General features: G+C 38.5%; 1 protein-coding gene across 1 annotated transcript in view; it reads left to right on the top strand.

Moving 5' to 3' along the window:
- Neil3 (nei like DNA glycosylase 3) overlaps positions 1-20,838 on the top strand; it is a 54,759-nt gene extending 33,921 nt beyond the window's left edge. Inside the window, exons 4-10 of the mRNA XM_052752798.1 lie at positions 542-755; positions 2,103-2,177; positions 3,697-3,863; positions 10,017-10,186; positions 11,600-12,020; positions 18,350-18,524; positions 20,384-20,838. Coding sequence (XP_052608758.1) covers positions 542-755; positions 2,103-2,177; positions 3,697-3,863; positions 10,017-10,186; positions 11,600-12,020; positions 18,350-18,524; positions 20,384-20,566 — 1,405 coding nt within the window. The 3' untranslated portion in view covers positions 20,567-20,838. The remainder of the gene's footprint in view (positions 1-541; positions 756-2,102; positions 2,178-3,696; positions 3,864-10,016; positions 10,187-11,599; positions 12,021-18,349; positions 18,525-20,383) is intronic.
- The last annotated feature ends 443 nt before the right edge of the window (positions 20,839-21,281 follow it).

Below are 21,281 nucleotides of genomic sequence, written 5' to 3'. Positions count from 1 at the left end.
AGACTTCGGTGAATCAGCTCAACTTTATTCCAGAGCATAAGGAATATATAGGATTGGGGAACCTCGGGACGAGCCCTAATTTGAATTAAGTGGCACACTCCTATCACAAGGCTTAGTATGTGGCAGTAGGGTCCTCTGGCAGAGCTCCTTAGAACAAGTCTTCTTAGCAGGGTTCTGTGCCAAGGGTCAAGCTAAAGATGAATCGGGCATCTAGTTTAGAAACAGGCATCTGGTTTAGAGACAGCTTTCGGATAAGGTCAGCCCTCCAGGCCCAGGGACATTCTCCAGATAAGGGCAGGTCAAAAGCAAGAAGCTTTGCTGGAGAGGGAGGGGGTTCCATATTGCTGAGCTTAGAGAAAAAAACTGCTAGGCTTATGGCGGACTGTGACCTCTAACCAGCCAGCGATGTATTCCAACAACTGTTCACCCAAAGAATTCATATGCCATAAGTGTTTGCATTTGTATCAAAGCCCAGTTAATGACTCTAAACTTAGAAGGCAGACTTATGATTAATGTGTTCTCTATATACCTCTTTCTGTAGAAATTCAACGGAAAGCAAACAGAGAATAAGAATGATGGAAGAACTGGACGTGTGTTCACCAAAGTTCAGTTTCTCGAGAGCAGAAAGTGAAGTTAAAAAGCAGAAAGGTCGGATGCTCTGCGATGTGGTACTGGATCAGAAAGTGCTGCCTGGTGTAGGGAACATCATCAAAAATGAAGCTCTCTTTGACAGTGGTCTCCATCCAGCTGTTAAAGTATAAGTATTTCCAAATTTGTTTCCAACTTGTTTTTAAATACGTAAGGATCCAGTGTGAAACAGAAAGCTGTGCTTAGCGACATATCTCTACATACTCCAGGCATCTCTTAAGTCTTGGCTTTAAGAGTTAGAACTGTGGTGTCTCAATTCCTACCCTCTGTTATTCTTAGCTTGCTTTGATTTTATTTTCCCCATACCTTGTGTTGGTTTTACTTTCAAAGATATTTTACTCATTACACTTAATGCTAAAAAAAAAAAAAGTGTTGCTTCTCCAGCTAGAATGTCACCCCTAAGGAGAGTAAGTGATGTTTCACTGAAATAGGGAAATCGCACAGTGCCTAGCTTTATACATATTTGTGGTATGTATGAATAAATAAATTAGGCTTACCATTTTTCCCCTATCTGGCATATTAAATATATACTCTACACCACATGCGTGGATTCTAATTTATAGCTATGAATAATAGAAAAAAAAACTTTTGGTGAGTAAGGATGAAATTCAGGTAGCAGAGACTAAAGAATGAATGAGCAGAGAGCAGAAGACACAAAATTCACAGTCCTTGTTCAATTAGCTTAGATTGGCGTGAAGGGAAAAGCATTAGACTTTTCGAATGGGATACCAGGACAAGGAATGGATTCAGCTTTGTTGTTTTGTTCTCCAGCTGGAGAGACTTGAGCTCTTATTTTTCTAGGAGGCAGGATTAGTTGATAGGGGTGTTGAGAGAGGGGTATTGTGAATAGTGATTAACTGAGTAGGGTTCTGAGATGGGAGAGATGGGGATGGCAGCATCCATCCATCCATTTGTTTCTAGGGCGGAAGTCAGTACTTAGGGCTCTTGCCCACATTTGTTCCTGTTAACTAAATTCAAACTGTTTCTACTAAGTAGAGCGTGTTCTGTAATCTGTTTTTTATACAAGTCCACATACACCTCTTTTTTTTGTGCGTATAGCTTCTCTCGCTGCTTTGGGTAAAATCCAAATCATTAGTAATTAAAATTTAAGAGAAACTAGTTAATGATAATATTAGGTTAGGTTCTGCTTTTCAACACTTAAAACAACTTAGTTCAATGCAGCAATACTGAAATAGGATCTTGACAAAAATGAGCTTTGGAAAAATCACGTAGGCTTCTTTGGAGAATGTTTTCTAGAAGAGAACCAAGGGTCTGGGAGATGGCTTGTCTAGCATGTGAGATCCCAGTTTTGATCTCTAACATTTGAGTTAGTAAGAGAGAATGATAGAGAGAATGGGCATGCATTTTAAATCTGTTGTTAATTCTCTGTAAAAGAATTGTTGAGGTTTTGTTACAGTCACGAATAAATTATGAAATATTGTTTTGCCGTTAAGGTGTGTCAGCTATCAGAGGAGCAGATCCACCACCTTGTGAAGATGATCCGCGATTTCAGCATTCTCTTTTATAGGGTAAGAAAGAATATTTTCAACCATGCGTTCATTACACCAGTGGTCTCCTCTTTTGACTTTACCAGGGTGTTAAAGCTGCGGGTCGCCCTCTAGTGGTGAGAGTGAAGAGTTTCAGGGAGCAAGAGTGACATCTTAAAAGGGCCATTAGTATCTTAAAATTTTAGGTCATAATTTAATCTCACCATGCCTCACTCTGAATGTATTTAGTTATGTTTATACTAATTTAGATAGCAGCTACGTTAGTATTTTACTTGAATTCTTATTATATCTGGACATATAAAGCACAGACTTAATACTTAGGGATAAATAGACTTGGGTTCATTCAGGTTTTGCCCATGATTATGTGTGGTTTAGGTTATTTAGATAATTTAGGTTCTTTAAAATCTAACAAGAGATTATATTTCTGTCTCACAACAAAAGCTGTTCTAGGGATAACATAATAAGTACTCATTGACATGTTAGTTAGCAAGTTGTATAATGTTCATATAAACCTCAGTAAAAGTGGTTCGTCTTTTAAACAGTGGGTAATACCTAAGCCTGTTTTCCCACCACATTTCAAACTGTGTGTTTTTACTGTGCTCAGAGATGAAGGGGTTATAATGGTCTTCATTAATTGACCTAAAGTATTAATGAACCTCTTACAGCCCATGACTACCTTCAGTAATAGTGGCAATTTTACAATGACCTGTGCCCATTTATTCTGCCAGAGAAAAATGACTATAGAAAACAGTCCATTTTGCCCACAGCAAATTGGGCATTTCACTACCATGCTGAAAGTGGTATATGTTGTTTGTGTAGTTTCAGCCCATATACAGTCAGTCATATTTCTGAATTTTTATGTTTTCATACTGCTGGTAGAAACCAAAGATATTCTCTCTGTAGGAACTTTCAACACTGAGTATAGAATAAAACTATGGCAGAAAAATCAAAACGTCTTTTGAAACAAAACTTACACCAAAATAGAGCATATTCTCTGTTAGGATAGTATTTGAGTTTTTATTTTCTTTTCTAGCAAATCTTTAGAGTTCAGAAAAAAAAAGTCCTTTATCAGGCCAACAAAGAAAATGCTCTTGTTAAATTTTATCCCCTAAAAATAACTTTTTTTGGCCGTTGAAACTGAGTGAGTAGCTTCCTTGTTCTAAAAGCAATCAGATTTGAAGCTAATCTAGCCCTTTTCTTACAACCATGTAATTATGTTTAATTAAGAAAGCCTTAAAAGCATAAAAGAGATTTTAAAATATAGAACTTTTATATATCATTTAGATAAGAGGATAAAGCAGAGAGCAGCTTGGAATACTAATAAGTTAAAACATAATGACTCAATTATTTCATACAAATCTTATTTGATAGACATTACTAAATTTTGTCAATACCTTTTACTTTGATGAAAAATTATATGGAACTATGTACAAATTTTTGACATTTGCAGAGATGACTCAATTTTCCGAATATAGCTCTCTTCCCCATAACAACAGACTTGAGCATAACAGACTAATTTTATGTATTTTCCTTTTTTTAGTGTCATAAAGCAGGATCTACCATTTCTAAACACTATACGGTTTATCAGCGTCCCAACTGTGGCCGGTGCCACTGCAAAATTACTGTGTGTCGCTTAGGGGAGAACAGCAGGATGACATATTTCTGTCCTCACTGTCAGAAAGAAAACCCTCAGTCTGTTCAACTATGGTAAGATAATTCAGATTATCTCTCCAGTGGCTAATAATCTGAACATGTAACTGAAGGACTGCCAGACTACTGATCGCACGTAGTTACCACAGAACAAAGAGATTGAAAACATGTATGAAAAATGATTGCCAAGGCATGGGTGAAAATGATTGTCAGACCCAGAGTCAACACATTAGACCTAGAACCAGAATTATTTGTTTTTCAAGTTAATAAGAATTGTGACGGGTCTCATTTGAAGAATGATTGCAAAGAACTCCAAACCAAATCTTAGAAATTTTGGCATTGGGAAAGTTGGGATAGAATAAGTTAGATTTTTGAACGAGGTGTCAGTAGAGTGCCCGGGACATTTCATGGGCCACATGACAAGATGGGTAATGGCCGAGGGTTACCAGCGTGGGATTTTTAGGTGAAGCATAAAATGCTCAGCTCAGTGAGACTAGAAGCAGAAATGAACCGAGACCTGAGCTTTGGTGACCTATTGCTTTTGAGTGGGAGCAGACAAAATGATGTGATTGCAAATAGGAAGAAATAGGCCTTACTGAGCTGTGCAAAACCCGAGGAGGAGGGTGCGCCATTATTCTGTGGAGAGCATAGAGGCACGCCTTATGTTTTCATAAATATATCCACATCCACTGGCTTGCTCTTTTTCCTTCTGTGTTCTATTTCTGTATAACTCCTACTCTGCCTCCCAAGTATCTTATATCTCCTCCTGTCTGCCTGTTTTACTATAGGAACTGTCATCAGACAGCTAATTGTATTGGTTGTGTGGGTTTCTGATTTCATTTTTCATGGGACAGTTATATGTGTATTTGACACAGTACTTAACATGCACTTAACACAGTATTTAGTTCATAGAAAATCTTCACTGTATTTGTCTGTTGAATAAATGATTAATGTTCTGTGTTTGTCTACATCTATAGCTCCTTCCAGCTTTTGAGATTGAAAGTTTTCCTCTTTTCTTCCAAGTAGTCAGTAAAAGATATTTAACCATATAAACAAGATATTTGTCAATTCCAAAGTGTTTGGAGATGAGGCTTAAAGACTCATAGAGTTCCTGAAAGAGATTTAGATTTACTTGTTAGCTCTGCTGAATTAGAACTGTCATGGGCTGTGTAATCCCTCTCCTCCATCCCACCCTAATCCTGTATTTTTAATTAATTAATTTATTTTTAATGACTTTTTTTTATACATCCTGATTTCAGTTTCCCTTCCTTCCTCTCCTCCCAGCCCCTCCCCCATCCACTCCTCTGTTTCTATTCAGAAAAGGGCAGGCCTCCCATGGATGTCTACCAAACATGGCATATCAAGTTGCAGTAAGACTAAGACATAGACTCCCCTCACATTAAGGCTGGACAAGGCAACCCAGTATGAGAAATAGGGTCCCAAAAGCTGGCAAAAGAGTTAGAGACACTCTCTGCTCCGACTGTTAGGAGTCCCATAAGACCAAGTAATACAACTGTAACATATATGCAGAATGCCTAGGTCAGTCCCATGCAGACTCCCTGGTTGTCGGTTCAGTCTCTGTGAGCCCCTATGAGCCCAGGTTAGTTGATTCTGTGTGTTTTCTTGTGGGGTCCTTGACACCTCTGACTCCTTACCATTCTTCCTTCCTCTCTTCTGCCAGATTCCCCAAGTTCTGCCTAACGTTTGGCTGTGGATTTCTACATCTGTTTCCACCAGTTGCTGAATGAAGCCTCTCTTGAGTATTGGAGTATAGCAAATTGGACAATTGGAGTATAGCAAACTATCATTAGGCATCATTATACTGACATTTTTTTTTCTCTATTCGTGTTTGGTTCTATCTTAGGTCTCTGGTCTATCCAGCCTTTGGGTCCTGGTGCTCCAGGCAGTGTCGGGGGGTGGGCTCACTCTTGTGGAATAGGTCTCAGGTTGGACCAGTCATTGGTTGGCCACTCCCACACTTTCTGTGCCACCTTTACCCCAGCACATCTTGTAGGCAGGACAAACTGTAGGTCGAAGGTTACGGGAGTGAGTTGGTGTCCCAATCCCTCCACTGGAAGTCTTCTCTGGTTATCGGAGATGGCCAGTTCAGGCTCTGTGTCCCCTATTGCTAGGAGTCTTTTCTAGGGTCACCCTCGTAGATTCCTGGGAGTTTCCATTGCACTAGGTTTCTAGCTCGTCCTATAATGCCCCCCTGTTTTCCAGTATTCTCCCTGTCTGGCACCTCCACCTGATCCTTCCCTGCATGCCCCCAGTCCACCCTCAAAGTCTATTCTATTTTCTCTTCCCTGAGAGATCCAAGTATTCCCCCCTTGAGCCCTCATTATTACTTAGCTTCTCTGGGTCTGTGAATTGTAGCATGGTTATTTTTTCCTTTACAGCCAATATCCACTTATAAGTGAAAACATATCATGTTTGTCTTTCTGGGTCTGGGTTACCTCAGTCAGGCTGATCTTTTCTAGTTCCATCCATTTGCCTGCAAATTTCCTGATGCCGTTGTTTCTAACAGCTGAGTTATACACCGTTGCCTAAATGCACTACATTTTCTTTATCCATTCTTTGGTTGAGGGACATCCAGGTTGTTTTCCAGGTTCTGGCTATTTTGAATAAAGCTGCTATGAACATTGTTGAGCAAGTGTCCTTGTGGTATGGTGGAGCATCCTTTGCATATATGCCCAGGAGTAGTATAGCTGGATCTTGAGGTAGATAGAGCCCTCTCCTCCATCCCATGCTGATCTTGTTTTATATACTGGCCTTCAGTTTAAGACCTTGGAGAATCATTCACACAAGATAAATACATGTATAGCTTTTAAAGTTTGAAAACCAATACTCCTTGCCCCATTTTTAAGATTTCTGTGAATAAATACAGTCTTTATTTCTACTAAATATCTGGGCACTTTTTATATTAACTAAATTTTTTTTTGTTTTAATTTAGAGTTACTTCAAGATTTGGGGTTAGAGCTTGGTGGTAGCACACTCACCTAGCAATGCTTAGGTCGCATGTTCAATCCCCAGGTGCTGGAGAACCCCGCAAAGAGAGAGAAGCCGATGGGGAGAGTCATTTCAAGACGACTTAAAGAAACCTGTGTAGATCAAGAGCAATGATCCAAATGGTTCTCTGCTCACAAAAATCTCCCAACCCCATTAACTCTCATGAAGCCTTCCCAATTGTTCTGATTTCTGTTGATCACATCCCCTTTTAAATGCTGATATCATTTATTATTGGCTCTTAGTATACAGTCAGCAGAACCTACATATGTGACTATATTAGGTGAAACTGACTCTTTCATAGTCTTATAAAGTTTTGCTTTTCAGTTTTTATGATGTATTATTTACTTTCTTATTATATGCAGCCTCTGGGAATGCAAGGCAGAATATCACACACCCCTCAGAGTTCTCAGGTAGTGAGGTGGGAAATCGGTACGTCACGTGGTTAAAGCACAGTGGTGAAGGTGCTGGGGAGGACTGCATTTATTTTAGTGACAAGGGAGCTCTAGAGGCGGCAGCAGATCTATCCGGGAAGAAAGGACAAGGTCATCTTTCTAAGCTTAGTGTGGATAGAAGTAGGGATTCATCACCTCTAGAAGGGAACCAGAATGTGGGGAAGACAGGGAGGAAACAGCTCATTTATTTAGAGACTCACACAGGCGAGTGAGTGTTCAGGTGTTTCGTTCCTGTGTAAGGAAGGACACATCCATAGCGCGCTCACCATAGCTTTCTATCTAGAATAGAAAGTGCTTGTAATTGGTTGCAGGTTACTGAGAACTTAGTGTGATCTACAAGCAAGTTATTACCGTGGGTCTCGCCTGTCAGGAGGGTGGAACAACTTGAGGGCATTTAGAAGACATGAAGAAACCCTATGGTGACTTAGTCTTGCTATGATAAGCTTCTTTGGGGATTGATTGCAGTTGCCATGTACAAAATATAGGCTAAAGGGGCCATATAGTCAAATGAATATTGGGGTAGTTCCTAGGCTTAGCTGAAAGCTATAGGAACCGGAGCCTCAGGACTGGTGGCCCAGATATCCATTGCTGTCACAGTGTGCTCCGGGCAAGCAGCTGGTCTTAATGCCTCCATTTCCCCAGCTTCTCCACCTTACACTGTTAGAAGCACGTACCAAGCTGCAGAAGATTAAGTTTAGGATTTGCTGATGGACTGGGTGTCAGGACATGTTAGGGTGAAGGGTAGAGTTTTGTCCTGTTATGTTATGAAAATGCTGAAATGACAATGCTTTACTGAAACAAAGACAGGTTCCAGACTAGGGGGGGCTTGGGTTTTGTTCATACTACCATCATGTGGGTTTTATGACAAATTACCACACTTTCAGCATAAAGCAGGAGAAATTCCTTCACTCAAGTTGGGATGCCAAAAGCTTGAGGAATTTCATCCTGCCAAAATAAAGTACTGACAAGTGTGCCTTCCTTCTGACGGTCCGGGCTCGGATCCACCCCTTGCTTCTTGGAGCCTCTAATGGCTGCCAGCATTCCTTGACAAGGGGTCATGTCACTGCAGTCTCTGGCTCTGCATCACCAGTACCCTCTCCTTTTCTGTGTGTCAAGTCTGCCTTTCCCCTCTTATCAGGACAGTACTTCCTAGGTCAATATCCTTAACTTCCCCTGCAAAAGACTCTTTCTAAATCAATATTTTCAGTTCTCCGGTATTATATGACCTGGTGTCTTTGGGAGACCCTTCTTCAGTCTCCTACAGCGTGGGAGGTGTGAATTCTTGTCACATATCCATGGAGAGATAGGGAGAATTTATTACTGGGCAATGAAGGCATGGAGCAACAGCAGCGAAGAGAAAAGCCCCTAGATGAAGTTATGTACATCCTCTTATGATTACAATAGGAGAAGATGATGATGATAAACTAAACCCTTGGGGCACACTGGGAATCTGAGGGTCACTTACATTGTGTTCAACTCTGAACAAATGCAGCTTGCTGTCTTTCAGAGTATGTCATGGCCAGGAGTTAGGTCAGGTAAATCAATTCTGTAGGGTTACAGTTCCATACACATATTTGATACTAAGTGTTAGAAGTCAAGGTAAAGATAGAGGAATCATGATGAGATGTAGCTTACTTTCAGATTTCCTTGGGCTATTCATTATTTTATCAAACAAGCCTGGATGTAAGGGCTGGTGTGTTTGTATAGAAGGAGCAAGAAGTTACAAAAGTTAAGGCTCCCTTTGAGAGTCATAGAACCCATGCTCTGAAAAGAATTAAGCTGCGTAGGTTTTTATGCAAGAGCTGTTCTGGGTGTTAACAACGCTTGGAATCAGTGGTGCTGCCATGGTACTGCTTAACTGCAGGAGGTACCTGGCACAGGAACAGTATTAGAGCTTTAGAAGGGCACTTTCTTGTCACTCAGTAGTGGCCAGTGTTTTCTGGGTAGAGAATCATGATTTACGTTCGTCACTAAAAGTCGGGTTTATCTTTATCATTTGTTTCTTAACCTATTGACTACATGTCTAAGAGTGATGACTTGGTAGATGTAAAAAGGGTTTGTGAGAACTAACACATAAATCATTTCATCATTATAGGATTAAGCAATCAACATATTTCTTAGCAAATACTATTAAAAACCTAGAATTTCTAGAATTTTCTTTTCTGGAAACATGAAGTCATGTAAAGCTTTTCTCATTCCCTTTTTTTTTCATTTTTTGTGTTTGTTTTTGAGATTTTAATGTAATTATATTTTTCATTTTTGTTTTTGGGATTATAGTCTAATTATATCATTTCTCCCTTCCCTTTCCTAGCTCCAAACCCTCCTGCATACTCTGCTTTGCACTCTTTCAAGGGCATGTCCTCGATTTCATTTTTTTAATACTCTGTTTATAGCATAACCTTTTCTGTTTCTGATTTAATTGAATAAATAATATTTGCTTTGGAAAGTACTATTTAAAATATTCGCAAAATACTTCCTACTGGTTATAGCAAACGCTTTTAGTTAGCTTGTTTGTTTTTTTAAACACGGTACTTTTATACATTTTATAAATACAAAATACTTATTTTAGAATTTAGCAGCATGCAGTAGGGCTTAGGATATGGTTTTCGTATCTATCACTAATGACCTCTAAATAATAATAAACGGAATTGGGGTACCAATGTTTCTACAACAGTTCCTAAAATATCCAGAATGGGTGAGAATAAAGCATTAAGAATATAAGTGATTGATTTAAAAATTTATTTTACAGCAAACTGCTAACGAGAGAAGCTGTAATCAGCTGGACTTCAAGGAGAGAAGACTGTCTTACGGACTCTGTGGCTAGGAAGTGTGAAGAACAGTGGTCCTGTGCGGTCTGTACCCTCATAAACAGACCCTCTGCTAAGGCCTGTGATGCTTGCTTGACTGCAAGGCCTGTGGGTAAGACTGACATTTTATTTTGAGTTCCTAAAGTTTGCAAGCGGATGCATTGTATAGTCAGGTATATATTCTGCTCCACCTTGACACTCCATAGCCAACTGAAATGCTTTCTTTCTCAGATGTTTAGGGGGAATTGCCAGCCTTTTTATGTAAGCTAGGCTGATAGTCTGTTGAAAATATTAAAATAAAGAAAAAAAAAGACAGGGAGGGGAAACATGCTTTTCCTAAAACAGTATGTGCCTTTGTATCTCAAACCCTGAGATGATCACATCTGTTCTCTACTGTTTCTAATGAATTATTCAATAAAGCTTTGTTTTATGCAGATTTCAGCAACTTTCCGGTTTGTTATTCAGCCCGAGTGTTTCATAAATTGAAAGGGAAGAATTCTGTACGAATATCTTTGCAGGTGGAATTGGAAAAGGCTGAATTTTTTCTCTTCTTTCTCCTTCCTACCCCTTGTTATTAAAATCTTTACCCAGACAATTGTACTGATTTCATTGAAATCCTTCAAAATAACTCTTTATAGCTCCCAATCTCCCGCGTTCAGAGAATGTAAAACCTCAGAGGAAACCTGTGATTAAGAGCCATCTCACTGATGGGGCTCCCATTGTGTTCTCAAAGTGTTATTTCTTTCCCCAATTAGAGATGAGAAAGTTCGTTCTTGACTTAAGGACCCCTGCATTGTGTTAGCGGCTGTATTGTGTTTTGTTCCCTGGGCCTGTGAGGCGGGCATCACCCCTCCAACAGCTTTGCTAAGTCGCAGGAGGGACTCCACCTCCTTCGCTATCAGTCACCCGAAATAGAAGCTTGGAAAACCTGTCTTAGTTTTCTACATTTATGTCAGCATTCTGAAATGCCTTTATATATCTTATCAACTCTTTCTTGTTAATAGGAAGATACATGCCATAAGCATAATACAGATCATGTCATAATGCTGATTCCAAAATTCCACAATATTTCTTGAAACATATTCTCATCAGCATCGAGTGTCTATAATTCTTCTTTACTAATCTTAAGTAAACTTTTCATTTGGTCCTGTCAATCATGAATATTCCTGACCATACATTAGTCTCTAGCTGCAGAGCTTGAGGCCTTCTGGGATATCATTGTTAATTACCAATGCTAATTGCTTCTCCTAATATTAACAGAACTGATAGCTTAATAGTCTTTGGATATTTAAACATAAGAAAGCACATACAAATCCTTGCTAGCACCATCTTTTGGTTCCTATACGTTGTTGATATTTTATTTCCTAAGCCGATGATAACCCAACTGTAACTTGTCCAAGTGAGCTTAGTAACATGGTTGTGTATACTTGCTTAGTGTAATAACTAAAATTTTAAATCAATTCTATTTCAAATAGTCGGTATATGATATTTCTAGAATACTGTAGAATTACTTATCTTTTTCCAGATTCCATGCTCAAGTATGGAGAGCATCCCATTGACTTTAGCAATTTAGTGAAGTACCCGTGTAATAACTTTGAGAACACCCATACAGAAGTGAAGATCAACCGAAAAACTGCATTTGGAAGTACGACCCTTGTCTTGACTGATTTCAGTAATAAATCCAGTGCTTTGGCCAGAAAGAAAAGCCCAAACCAGATAAGAGGTGGGGAATTTCCAAACCTTCCTCCTACAGATGCATGCTGTAGTGATCTACAGCACCCCTCCAAAGAAGGAACAAAGTCTATAACTCAGCCATCCAACAAGGTAAACATATCACCTACAGTGTGTGCCCAGTCTAAATTATTTAGTTCAGCACATAAAAAATTGAAGACAGCTCACTCTTCAGAAGCAGACCTTAAACATTACAACTTTGGACTTTCTAACAGGTATGATGTTTCTAACTTTGGTCTTCACAGTATTTGCGTTAAGTTTTTGTTGTTATTGTTTGAAGTATTTTTAAGATCAGTAAGGCATTTGTACTGCACCCAGTTCTAAGAAGACAGAAAATCCATCCATTGCTATGAAAGTTAAATTGCTTTTAGTAACATAAGCACTGAAAAATTATTATAATAATTTGCTTGCTTTTCTTTCTCTAGCTAATCGATGTTAGAAAAGGAAAGAAAGGGAACAGATTTTCCTGTGACTCTAACAAGTATTTTTTTTTCATCTTTTCCTGAATATAACCATATGTTCAGTATGACATATTTGGAAAATATCAGAAAATATATAGAAAACTATTTAAAACACCCACAATCATACCAATTATCTGCTGATGTTTTATGTATAGATTTTATTCCTTGGTTGCCAAGGTAGCTGTATCCCAGTAAGCCTTTCATAAGTTGAAAATGCATTACCTTCACCCAACCTTACTGTCAATCTAATCGTACACGACACTGTAGGGTCCCAGCTCTCTCCCTCATGTCATGTGCCTGATTGGGAGTTAGAACTTGTCAATCATTGAGAGAAATTATTAGCCTTCATGCCACTAGCCTGAGTAAAGACCAAAAGTTGAGCATTGCCTTCTACTGTATACCTGCTTCTGCTTCACCATGGAGAAGTCCAAGCCTTGTGAGGAGCACTGTTGTCTACTGGGGCCCAAGCATTTCTTCCCAGTGAAGCAAAGTTCTGAGGGAAACCATCATATACAGAAGTTTCGTGTGTGCCCTCTATTTTAAAAGAGAAAAACCCAAGATACCTTTGCCTGCATTTCTGTTTAAAAAAAAAAAAAAAAGTAGTTGTATCTGGTCATGTGGGATTTTCTTTTTTTTCTTTTTTTTGCTATTTTAACCAAAAATTCCCAGAGAGCATCCATGCTGTTTTTGTATCTGAAATGAAAGTTACAGTTCCTGCAAAGTACTACACACACCAGTGGTGTTTTATGAAACTTCCAGCTACATGGCCAGGAGAAGATCCCCAATTGTTAGCTGGGCTGTAGACCTCCATATTGACCTCATTCCCTCTCCTTACCTAGGCTTCCTATCACAGTCCCATAAGCATCTGTCAGAGAACAACATCTTTCCACAATTTTTTCCCCAAATTGCTTCACCACGAATCAGTTGCTTTACTTATACATAGCATTTTGATTTTTAAAAAAATTATTAATGTATTTGAAGCAGGGTGGTGTGTGGAGGTGAGAAGACAATGTGCTGGAGTCTGTTCTCTCCTTCCACCCTGCAGGTTCTAGGAACCGTGCTCAGGTTTTCAGACTGGCATCGAACACTTGCCCGCTGAGCCATCTCACTGATCCTTCGTAGCATTTTAAATACAGATTAAAATAAAGCAAATAATGTCTTTTTCCCCCTGCATGTCTTTTCTTACCCATGGAAGACAGTTACCATGGAACCTAGAGTCATCTCAGGGGAATTTGGATTTGTCCGTGTCCCTTTATCTGTGCTTATTGATGGGGGGATTCTACCTGTGGGCAGTGGGATGATGGACTGCCTGGTGGAAACTCCTAATCCAAACTCTGTGAATTCTTAAAGCTTATTTCATAACAATTCTCAGACAGCTTTTGCCTAGTATGTGCATTTATCTATAACTTTTTATCCTACCTCAAAATCTTCTATCATGAGTTAATCCCGATGATTTGAAAAACGGATTTTTTTTTTGCAAAATATTTTGTTCATAATCACTTAACTTGACTGATATAACTGCTGCTCGTGATATATTGGAATTAAGCTATGGAGGTCTGAACTTTTAGCTTACTAGCTAAATGCAACTTTTCCCTCTAGCCCTAATTGGTGCCTCATGACAGAAATTGGGTAGGAGCTACAGTCTATGTTGGGAGGCTGTCCTGTAGAAGAAAATAGCTTATCAGCAGTTTTTCTCTTCAGTGGCGTAACTGGAATGAAGTGAAAATGATTGCTTTAAAATAATGTGCCATTCATTGTGCCCAGATGAAATATCCTGGCATATTATTTTTTTTTCTTTCATGCAAAACAAAACAAACAACATAAAACCACCAGACAATTTAACTAGTGAATTAAGGATTTAAAAAAAAAATTAATGTAACCTTAAATTTAAATGATTTCTTCATAAGTTATTAACAGTAGAATCATATGATTAATCACAGTGCACAGCATGGCTTAGAAATGTTATAGCCGTGTGTGTGTGTGTGTGTGTGTGTGTGTGTGTTGAATAGAAGAGCATCAGGAAGAAACCTCACAATCAGTCCAGATCAACCAGCACAGTAAATGTCATGTGATGAAATGAGTTCACCCAGCAGCCCTTCCACACCCAGCTACTCTACAAGGAAGAAATTGCAAATTACTGTCATTTATTTCATTTTACTCCTTGTCTGGCAGCTAGAGTGTTCCTCTCGTGGACAAGATGCCTCACAGAGGCTTGCCACAAAACACGGTTAAAACAGGTGGTCCACTCAGAATTTATAGCCAGTTTATTTTCTTTAATAATCATAGGGTAATTAATTTGACTTTTGTTCCCTTAATTAGCGATCTCTTTGCCATGCTGTTGCATGCTTATTTTTGGGTTGGTCTCTAAATATACTTGAATGTTATCCAGTTACCAGATGCTAAATCAGATCATCGAACCTATTTTTAAGCAGTTAAGGATTAGCTTCTAAAACCAGTTTTATATCTTTGATCCAATTACTATAAACACAGGAGAAACATGGTGATACATTTTCAAAGAAAGCATGTGTTCTAGCTGGAATATCACACAAAGGGTCGCATGGGAGAGTAAAAGGACACCTTTGAAGTCATCCCCACTTTTCCCATGTCTGCTCCCATTAGTTGTTTGGAAGGTCTATCTAATGCTTTGCGTGTTTCTGTTTCACCTCTTGGAGTTCTCAGTTACCTCACTCATTTAATTTCTGTTTACTTTCATCTTTGAAATAATATTGGGTTATCAAATCTGCATTTAGTTGGACTGGTTAATTCAAAAATTATTTCCAAGCAGTATTTTTATTATAATAAATCATTCAATATATAAATCAATAACTTAAATTAATGATGGATAGTATAACAGTTTTCCATCACAAGGATAATTTTTTTTTTTTTTTTTTTTTTTTTGGTTTATCAAGACAGGGTTTCTCTGTGTTGTTTTAGTACCTGTCCTGGATCTCGCTCTGTAGACCAGGCTGGCCTCGAATTCACAGAGATCCGCCTGGCTCTGCCTCCCGAGTGCTGGGATTAAAGGTGTGCATTACTGCTGCCCGGCTACAAGGACAATTTTTAATCTGTGTCTGATTTCTTTATGGTTAGTCTCTTTATTTTTAAGGTACTAAGAATAGAACCCATGCATTTTACACATGCCAGACAGCAATTTTATCTTTTTATTATTTTGGGGGAACTTGTTACGCTTCCAGCATTGTCCATGATCCTGATGATGCCTACTCCAGCAAACTACAGCCAGCAAGGCCAGATTCAACAGACACCTGTTTGTGTGATGTTTCATTTCCATTTGTTTAGTTATTTTTGTATTAAAAAACAATGAAATTGAGTAGTTTTCACAGACTCACAAGCTTAAAATACATGTCTGAAAAGGTTTCGCCAATTCCTGGTCTACTATATTATTATGCCATTTATAAATCAATATTCAAATGATGAGTCTGAAAAGATATTGCCAAATCCTGGTCTACCATATTACTATGCTGTTTATAAATTAATATTCAAATGATGAGCCTCATTGCCACAATAAAATTCAACTGTTCTTTATGCTAAATTTACCTATAAAATGCTCTGCTCCACTTTAGAAAGTTTCTAAATAATGATTGAAACAAAGAGAAACCGAGATATCCTCGATTAAGCAGAACACTTAATTAGCCCAGATAATGTTTTCCATCATAAAACAGAAGTTAGCTTGTGCATATTTAGAGCTGATGTGATCAATGCAGGTGGCAGGAGGAGCTTGGTTACATTAACTCCACACTTCACAACTTAATGTGCATATGAATCACCTGGGAGCCTTGTTAGCAAGCAGATGCCACCCCAAAGGGATTTGGAGGAGGGGCGAGTAGTTCTGTGTGTCTGAGGAGCCCCTGGGTGATGCTAATGTTGCTAGTCAGTGGAACAGATTCTAGGTACGAAGGATAGAACATACAGCCAGCTTCATGCCAAAGACGACACAGAATGGAAGACACAGAATGCAAGACAAAATGAAGAAGAGGCAAGGCCCAGAGCTTCTTGAGTCCTATCCCCTGCTTCTGTACCTCAGAAAAGCTTCATAGGAAAAAAATTGAAATCTCTCCTTAGGTCTGTGAAATTTTGAGTTAAAACTTACAGCAAGTGAATTAGGAAATGTTAGACTAAATGCTACCAAAGGCAGCACTTTAAAAATCATGCATAAAACAGTTTTATTGTTCTTCTTCTGTTCTGGGTGCTGTATTTAAGGCCCCTCTCACAGTAGGTGTGTGCTAAGTAAGCTCCCTTCCTTCTTTCCTTAAGACAGGCTCTTGCTAAACTGACCTGGCTGGCCTTGAACAAACAAACCTCTTGTCTCATTCTTCTCAAAAACTGGAATTTCAAGCCTGAACCACCAGGGCCATCAGAAGTACATACAAACTGTGTATTTATGTGTGCACATTTCAATAAGCACCTTTCTGTTTATGTCTGCTAATACCCTTAACCTCATTTTCTTTCTCCCTTAAATTTAATACTATTTGTGGCATCCCTTCTGTTTTGACATCTCTTGACTTCTCTGCAGCTGTATGGATTCTTAGCTTCTCTGGACGTTATAGATTTAAATTGCCTATCGGGGCTGTTGTGGCAAGGGAGGGTGTGGGGAACAAAAGCCTGGCCCTTCAGGCTTTCCTATTCCTGATTTGGTGTAAGCCATCATTCTAAAATATTAGTATCACCTACTGGCCACTCTGAAGAGAGAAACAACAAAATCATACTGGTGCAATATTTAGCGATAAAACTATTTAATAATATTTAATAGTGGCGAAATATTTAATGATAATAATATTTAATGATAAAGCTGTTCATAGTGAGGCCTCTAGCTACTTTCATATCACACATAGCTGCTATATGAACATCCATATCTATGCCAGCAGATATTTTTAAAGTAATATGTTTAATCATATCTTTTATAAAGTTTAAGTCCATTTCACCACAAGTGAACCATCATATCCTCTGAACATTTCAATTAGGTACGCTGCTTGAAGTATCATTATAGAAACAAATACTGCAAAATTTAGTCTTGGAAGCCATGGAAAAAGGAAAATACTCCTAATTTTTAGGTATTAAAGACAGTTATTGTTGTTGTTATTGTTAGAAATTTCCCACCATGTGGAAAGCAGACTATTTTACTGTGAAAAGAATTTTTGAAAACATGGATGTTATGAAGAGGTTCTGGTCTTGTTACAGTGGTTGCATCTGTTATCTTTTGGCGCTGAGGCTGGAACCCACTTTGCCCATGCTCAGTACATCATCTACAACTTATGTAAATTCCCGTGTTCTTCTTTCATTGCCGTGATCACTTTTATTCTGAACTGGTCACTTTATATGTGTTACGTACAACATACAAGATATGGAAACTTAAAAATTATAATGAAACTTTTTTTTTTCCAAAGAAGAAATTGCATATATAGCTGAAGGACAAGATCACCTCCTGGTCTTTGTTCACGGTGTACAGGCACGACCTCCAAACATTCTGGGTTTTAATTGTACAGAGATGCCAGTCCCCTCTGCTAAGCTTTGGAAAATGCACATTTCTGCTCTTCCAAGCTGCTTGTTTCTTACGAAAATGTTATTGTGACTAACATAGTAATCTTGATCAAAGAAAGGCATAGAAAATTGTTTTGAAGTGGACAATAGAAGGTCTCAAGATGGCCTCCTCAGTGCAATGAGAATTTCCGCAGATGAGAAAATAATTAGAGATGATTGTATCCCAGCTTGCTTTGTGAGATAGGGTCCAGGTAGACTTGAGAATATCTTAGAGGAAATAAAAGTGAGTGTATATGCTATAATATATGGTAAGGAGAAAAATAGAATATCAGAAGTGAAAACTTAAGAAAATCCAATAGACCACATAGAAATTCACCTTTTTTTTTTTTTTTTCTGGAAATTTAAGGTTTGTGCCTTTAACATATAGTGAGTTTCAAAATCAATTAGAATTGCCTGAAAAACCATTAAGAGCATAATAACCTAGAGTTGCCTTCTATAGGTGGAAAACTAAATGGATGGGGCGGGTTGGTATGAGTGACCCTTTTAGTGCTGCTAGGCGACCGTTGTTGTGTGACCTGTCATTACAGTGAACTCCAAACCCATACAACGGATGATGCTCACTCTGTACATGCTGGCACCCCTCGGTGTAAGAAGCACCACCGCCCATGTGTTCTCCGAGTTGTGAGGAAGAATGGAGACAACAAGGGGAGGCAGTTTTATGCCTGTCCTCTACCCAGCGATGCACAGTGCGGATCTTTTCAAGTATGTGTAAAATTTCCCATGCTTACTGTACCTCAAGTGAATTTTGTTTATTGTAGTGTGACAAATATCAGTGCTTGCAGCTTTACTTATACATTCATTTATTTACTTACTTAATTACTTGCTTATTTATTTCTTTATTTGAGACAGGAACTGCCCAAGTTCTAGGATTACATTACCACACTACTCTACCTGGCTTTACCTTTCCATTTTAAATGTCCATATTAGTATTCAGTGTAAAGCATGGGTGTTGAATCACTTAAAATAAATAGTATTGTTCAGCAAATGATATTAATGATAGAATAGCTATTGGATTAATAAAGAGTTTCATATTTGTAATCACAAGTGTATCAATGTTGCTCTTGGTTCATAATGATAGGTAGGAAAGTACTGAGGCCAGATGTGGTGATTCACATCTGTATTCCAAATACTGTGTAAGTTGAAACAAGAGGGTCTTGAGTTTGAGACAAGACTAGTATAATGAATTCCAGACTAGCCTGGATTGTGAAACCCTATAGCAAAAAAGAAGAAAGGAAGGAAGGCAGGAATGAAGGAAGGCAGACAGGCATTAAGTCACTAAGAAATACTAAATAAGAATTCTTTAAAATCCCATGACTTGTGCATTAGATAGAGTACATGAGAAAAGTCAGCATGCATGGCAATAATCGCCTTGGGTTTACAATAAACTTAGTGAATTCTACTATAAGTGTAACCTGGGGGTGGGGGGGGGGTGTAGAGGAGATAGGAATGACAGCCTGTGATAATCCAGCCCCAGGTGAATCTTCGTATCTGGTCCAGGAGACAGGAATGTGTGTCCCTTCAGCCCGTCTCCCTGTCTGTTTTCCTCAGTGTACCATTCCCAACATTCTGATAATGTTATTCTGGTGTTTAAAGACACACATTTTCCCTAGTTATACTCCTTATGACATCTAGTAGAAAAGGGAAAATGTTGATCCGTGTCTGTGCTGAAGCAGAACATTTCTGGTTCGTCTTATTGGGAATTAAGACACCGGTCTGTCTGTCTTGTGTGCGAACTTTCTTAAGGACATTTCCAGGTTAAATTCGATGATTTTAGGTCCTACACCTAAGATATGCTTCTATCATACTAGATTCGTAGATTTCCTGAAGAGGCATTTTAAATGTAATGGGAAAATGATGTTAGTAATTTTATAATGCTGATACTTCCACAGCCTCCTTCATTCCTCTCTTGAGACCAAATACTAAGGCTAGAGTGGCTTTTGCTTAATTTAGTCTGGGCAAGTACCTGCTGGGGTCTTCCTTTTTCTAGGAGGCTAATGGGATGTAGTATTACAGTTATAACAAATATTTGATAATATTTTAACTAGAACAGATACATAGCCAGGACACTGGTGATAGCTTAATATCAAGGTTCTGATAGTTCTCAGTTACTCTGAATAAAGGGAGGAGCTTTTTATATGCTTTCAGATAAAGTCAAGTTTGATATTAGGACAACTTAATGTGTGATTCAAGCAAATTTATAAATAAAATGCTTCTTATAGAATCTGACGTTTAAAAAGTGCAGCAACTGCCGGGCGGTGGTGGTGCACGCCTTTAATTCCAGCACTTGGGAGGCGGAGGCAGGAGATCTCTGTGAGTTCGAGGCCAGCCTGGTCTACAGAGTGAGGTCCAGGATAGGCTCGAAAGCTACACAGAGAAGCCCTGTCTCAAACAAAACAAAACAAACAAAAACAAAAAGTACAGCAACTCAGAGTTCACATCTATTTCATAATTGTCACATTATAGTCACAGCAGTGAAATCAGTAGTATCACATCAGACTGTCTGTTCCCATCGTAACCTCATGCATTCCTTATACCCTGTCTTCTGTCTTCTTCTCCCTTAGTGGGCAGACTTATCCTTCCCATTCTGCAGACATGGCAAGCGCTCCATTATGAGAACTGTGCTGAAGATTGGACCTAATAATGGGAAGAAGTTTTTTGTATGCCCTTTTGAAAAAGGAAAGCAGTGCAATTTTTTCCAGTGGGCAGAAATTGGACCGGGGATGGAAATCATTCCAAGATGCTAGTATTTTCACTTTTTAAAGAATGTCTGGCATATCAGTTTGTCAAACTCACAATGTTCAGTCCCCGTTGTTTAGTAGAAAGCTTATAGAAAACCTATGGTACATATAAGTTAAGATGCTGTAGTATCTGAGAAGTATCCTTGGTTTCAATGTGTCACCTTCTCACTTCTTTGTCATAATGAACACATTCTATTTCACCAGGTGGACAGTACATTCCCTTTAAAGTGTCTATTCAATACATTTAATAATAATGACAATAAAGTATTCTTAGTATGGTTTTGGTCTCTCATAACTTCTTTGGTGAGCAGAAATTCCCATGTTTTTAGGAGATTATGTAATACATAACATTATAAGATATTCACTCTGTTATAGATACTAAGTTCCTGTTAGATGCTAGAGATACACTGAAACCTTTAATGATTTTCAGTGTTTTCATAGAAAATTGTAGGGATCTAAACTAATATGATAGAAGTCACATGCATGAAGAGCTGTGGATTGATGTTTTCCTAATCTTGATTCTAATGTCCTTTGCTACCTTAAAAAGTAAGTACATTTCCAAATCTTACTGTATTACTTTAATGATGACCTGAAGTGTTATCCAAAAGCCTTAATTTTTTTTAATTTGGCATGTGTGTGTGTGTGTGTGTGTGTGTGTGTGTGTGTGTGTGTGTGTGTGTATGTATGTGTGATGCTGATGATAAAACCTGATCCTTGCTCA

This window comes from Peromyscus californicus, unplaced genomic scaffold, assembly GCF_007827085.1.
Source record: "Peromyscus californicus insignis strain IS unplaced genomic scaffold, ASM782708v3 Scaffold_23__1_contigs__length_62951481, whole genome shotgun sequence".
NCBI lineage: Eukaryota > Metazoa > Chordata > Mammalia > Rodentia > Cricetidae > Peromyscus > Peromyscus californicus.
This window is presented reverse-complemented; position numbering and strand designations above follow the sequence as displayed.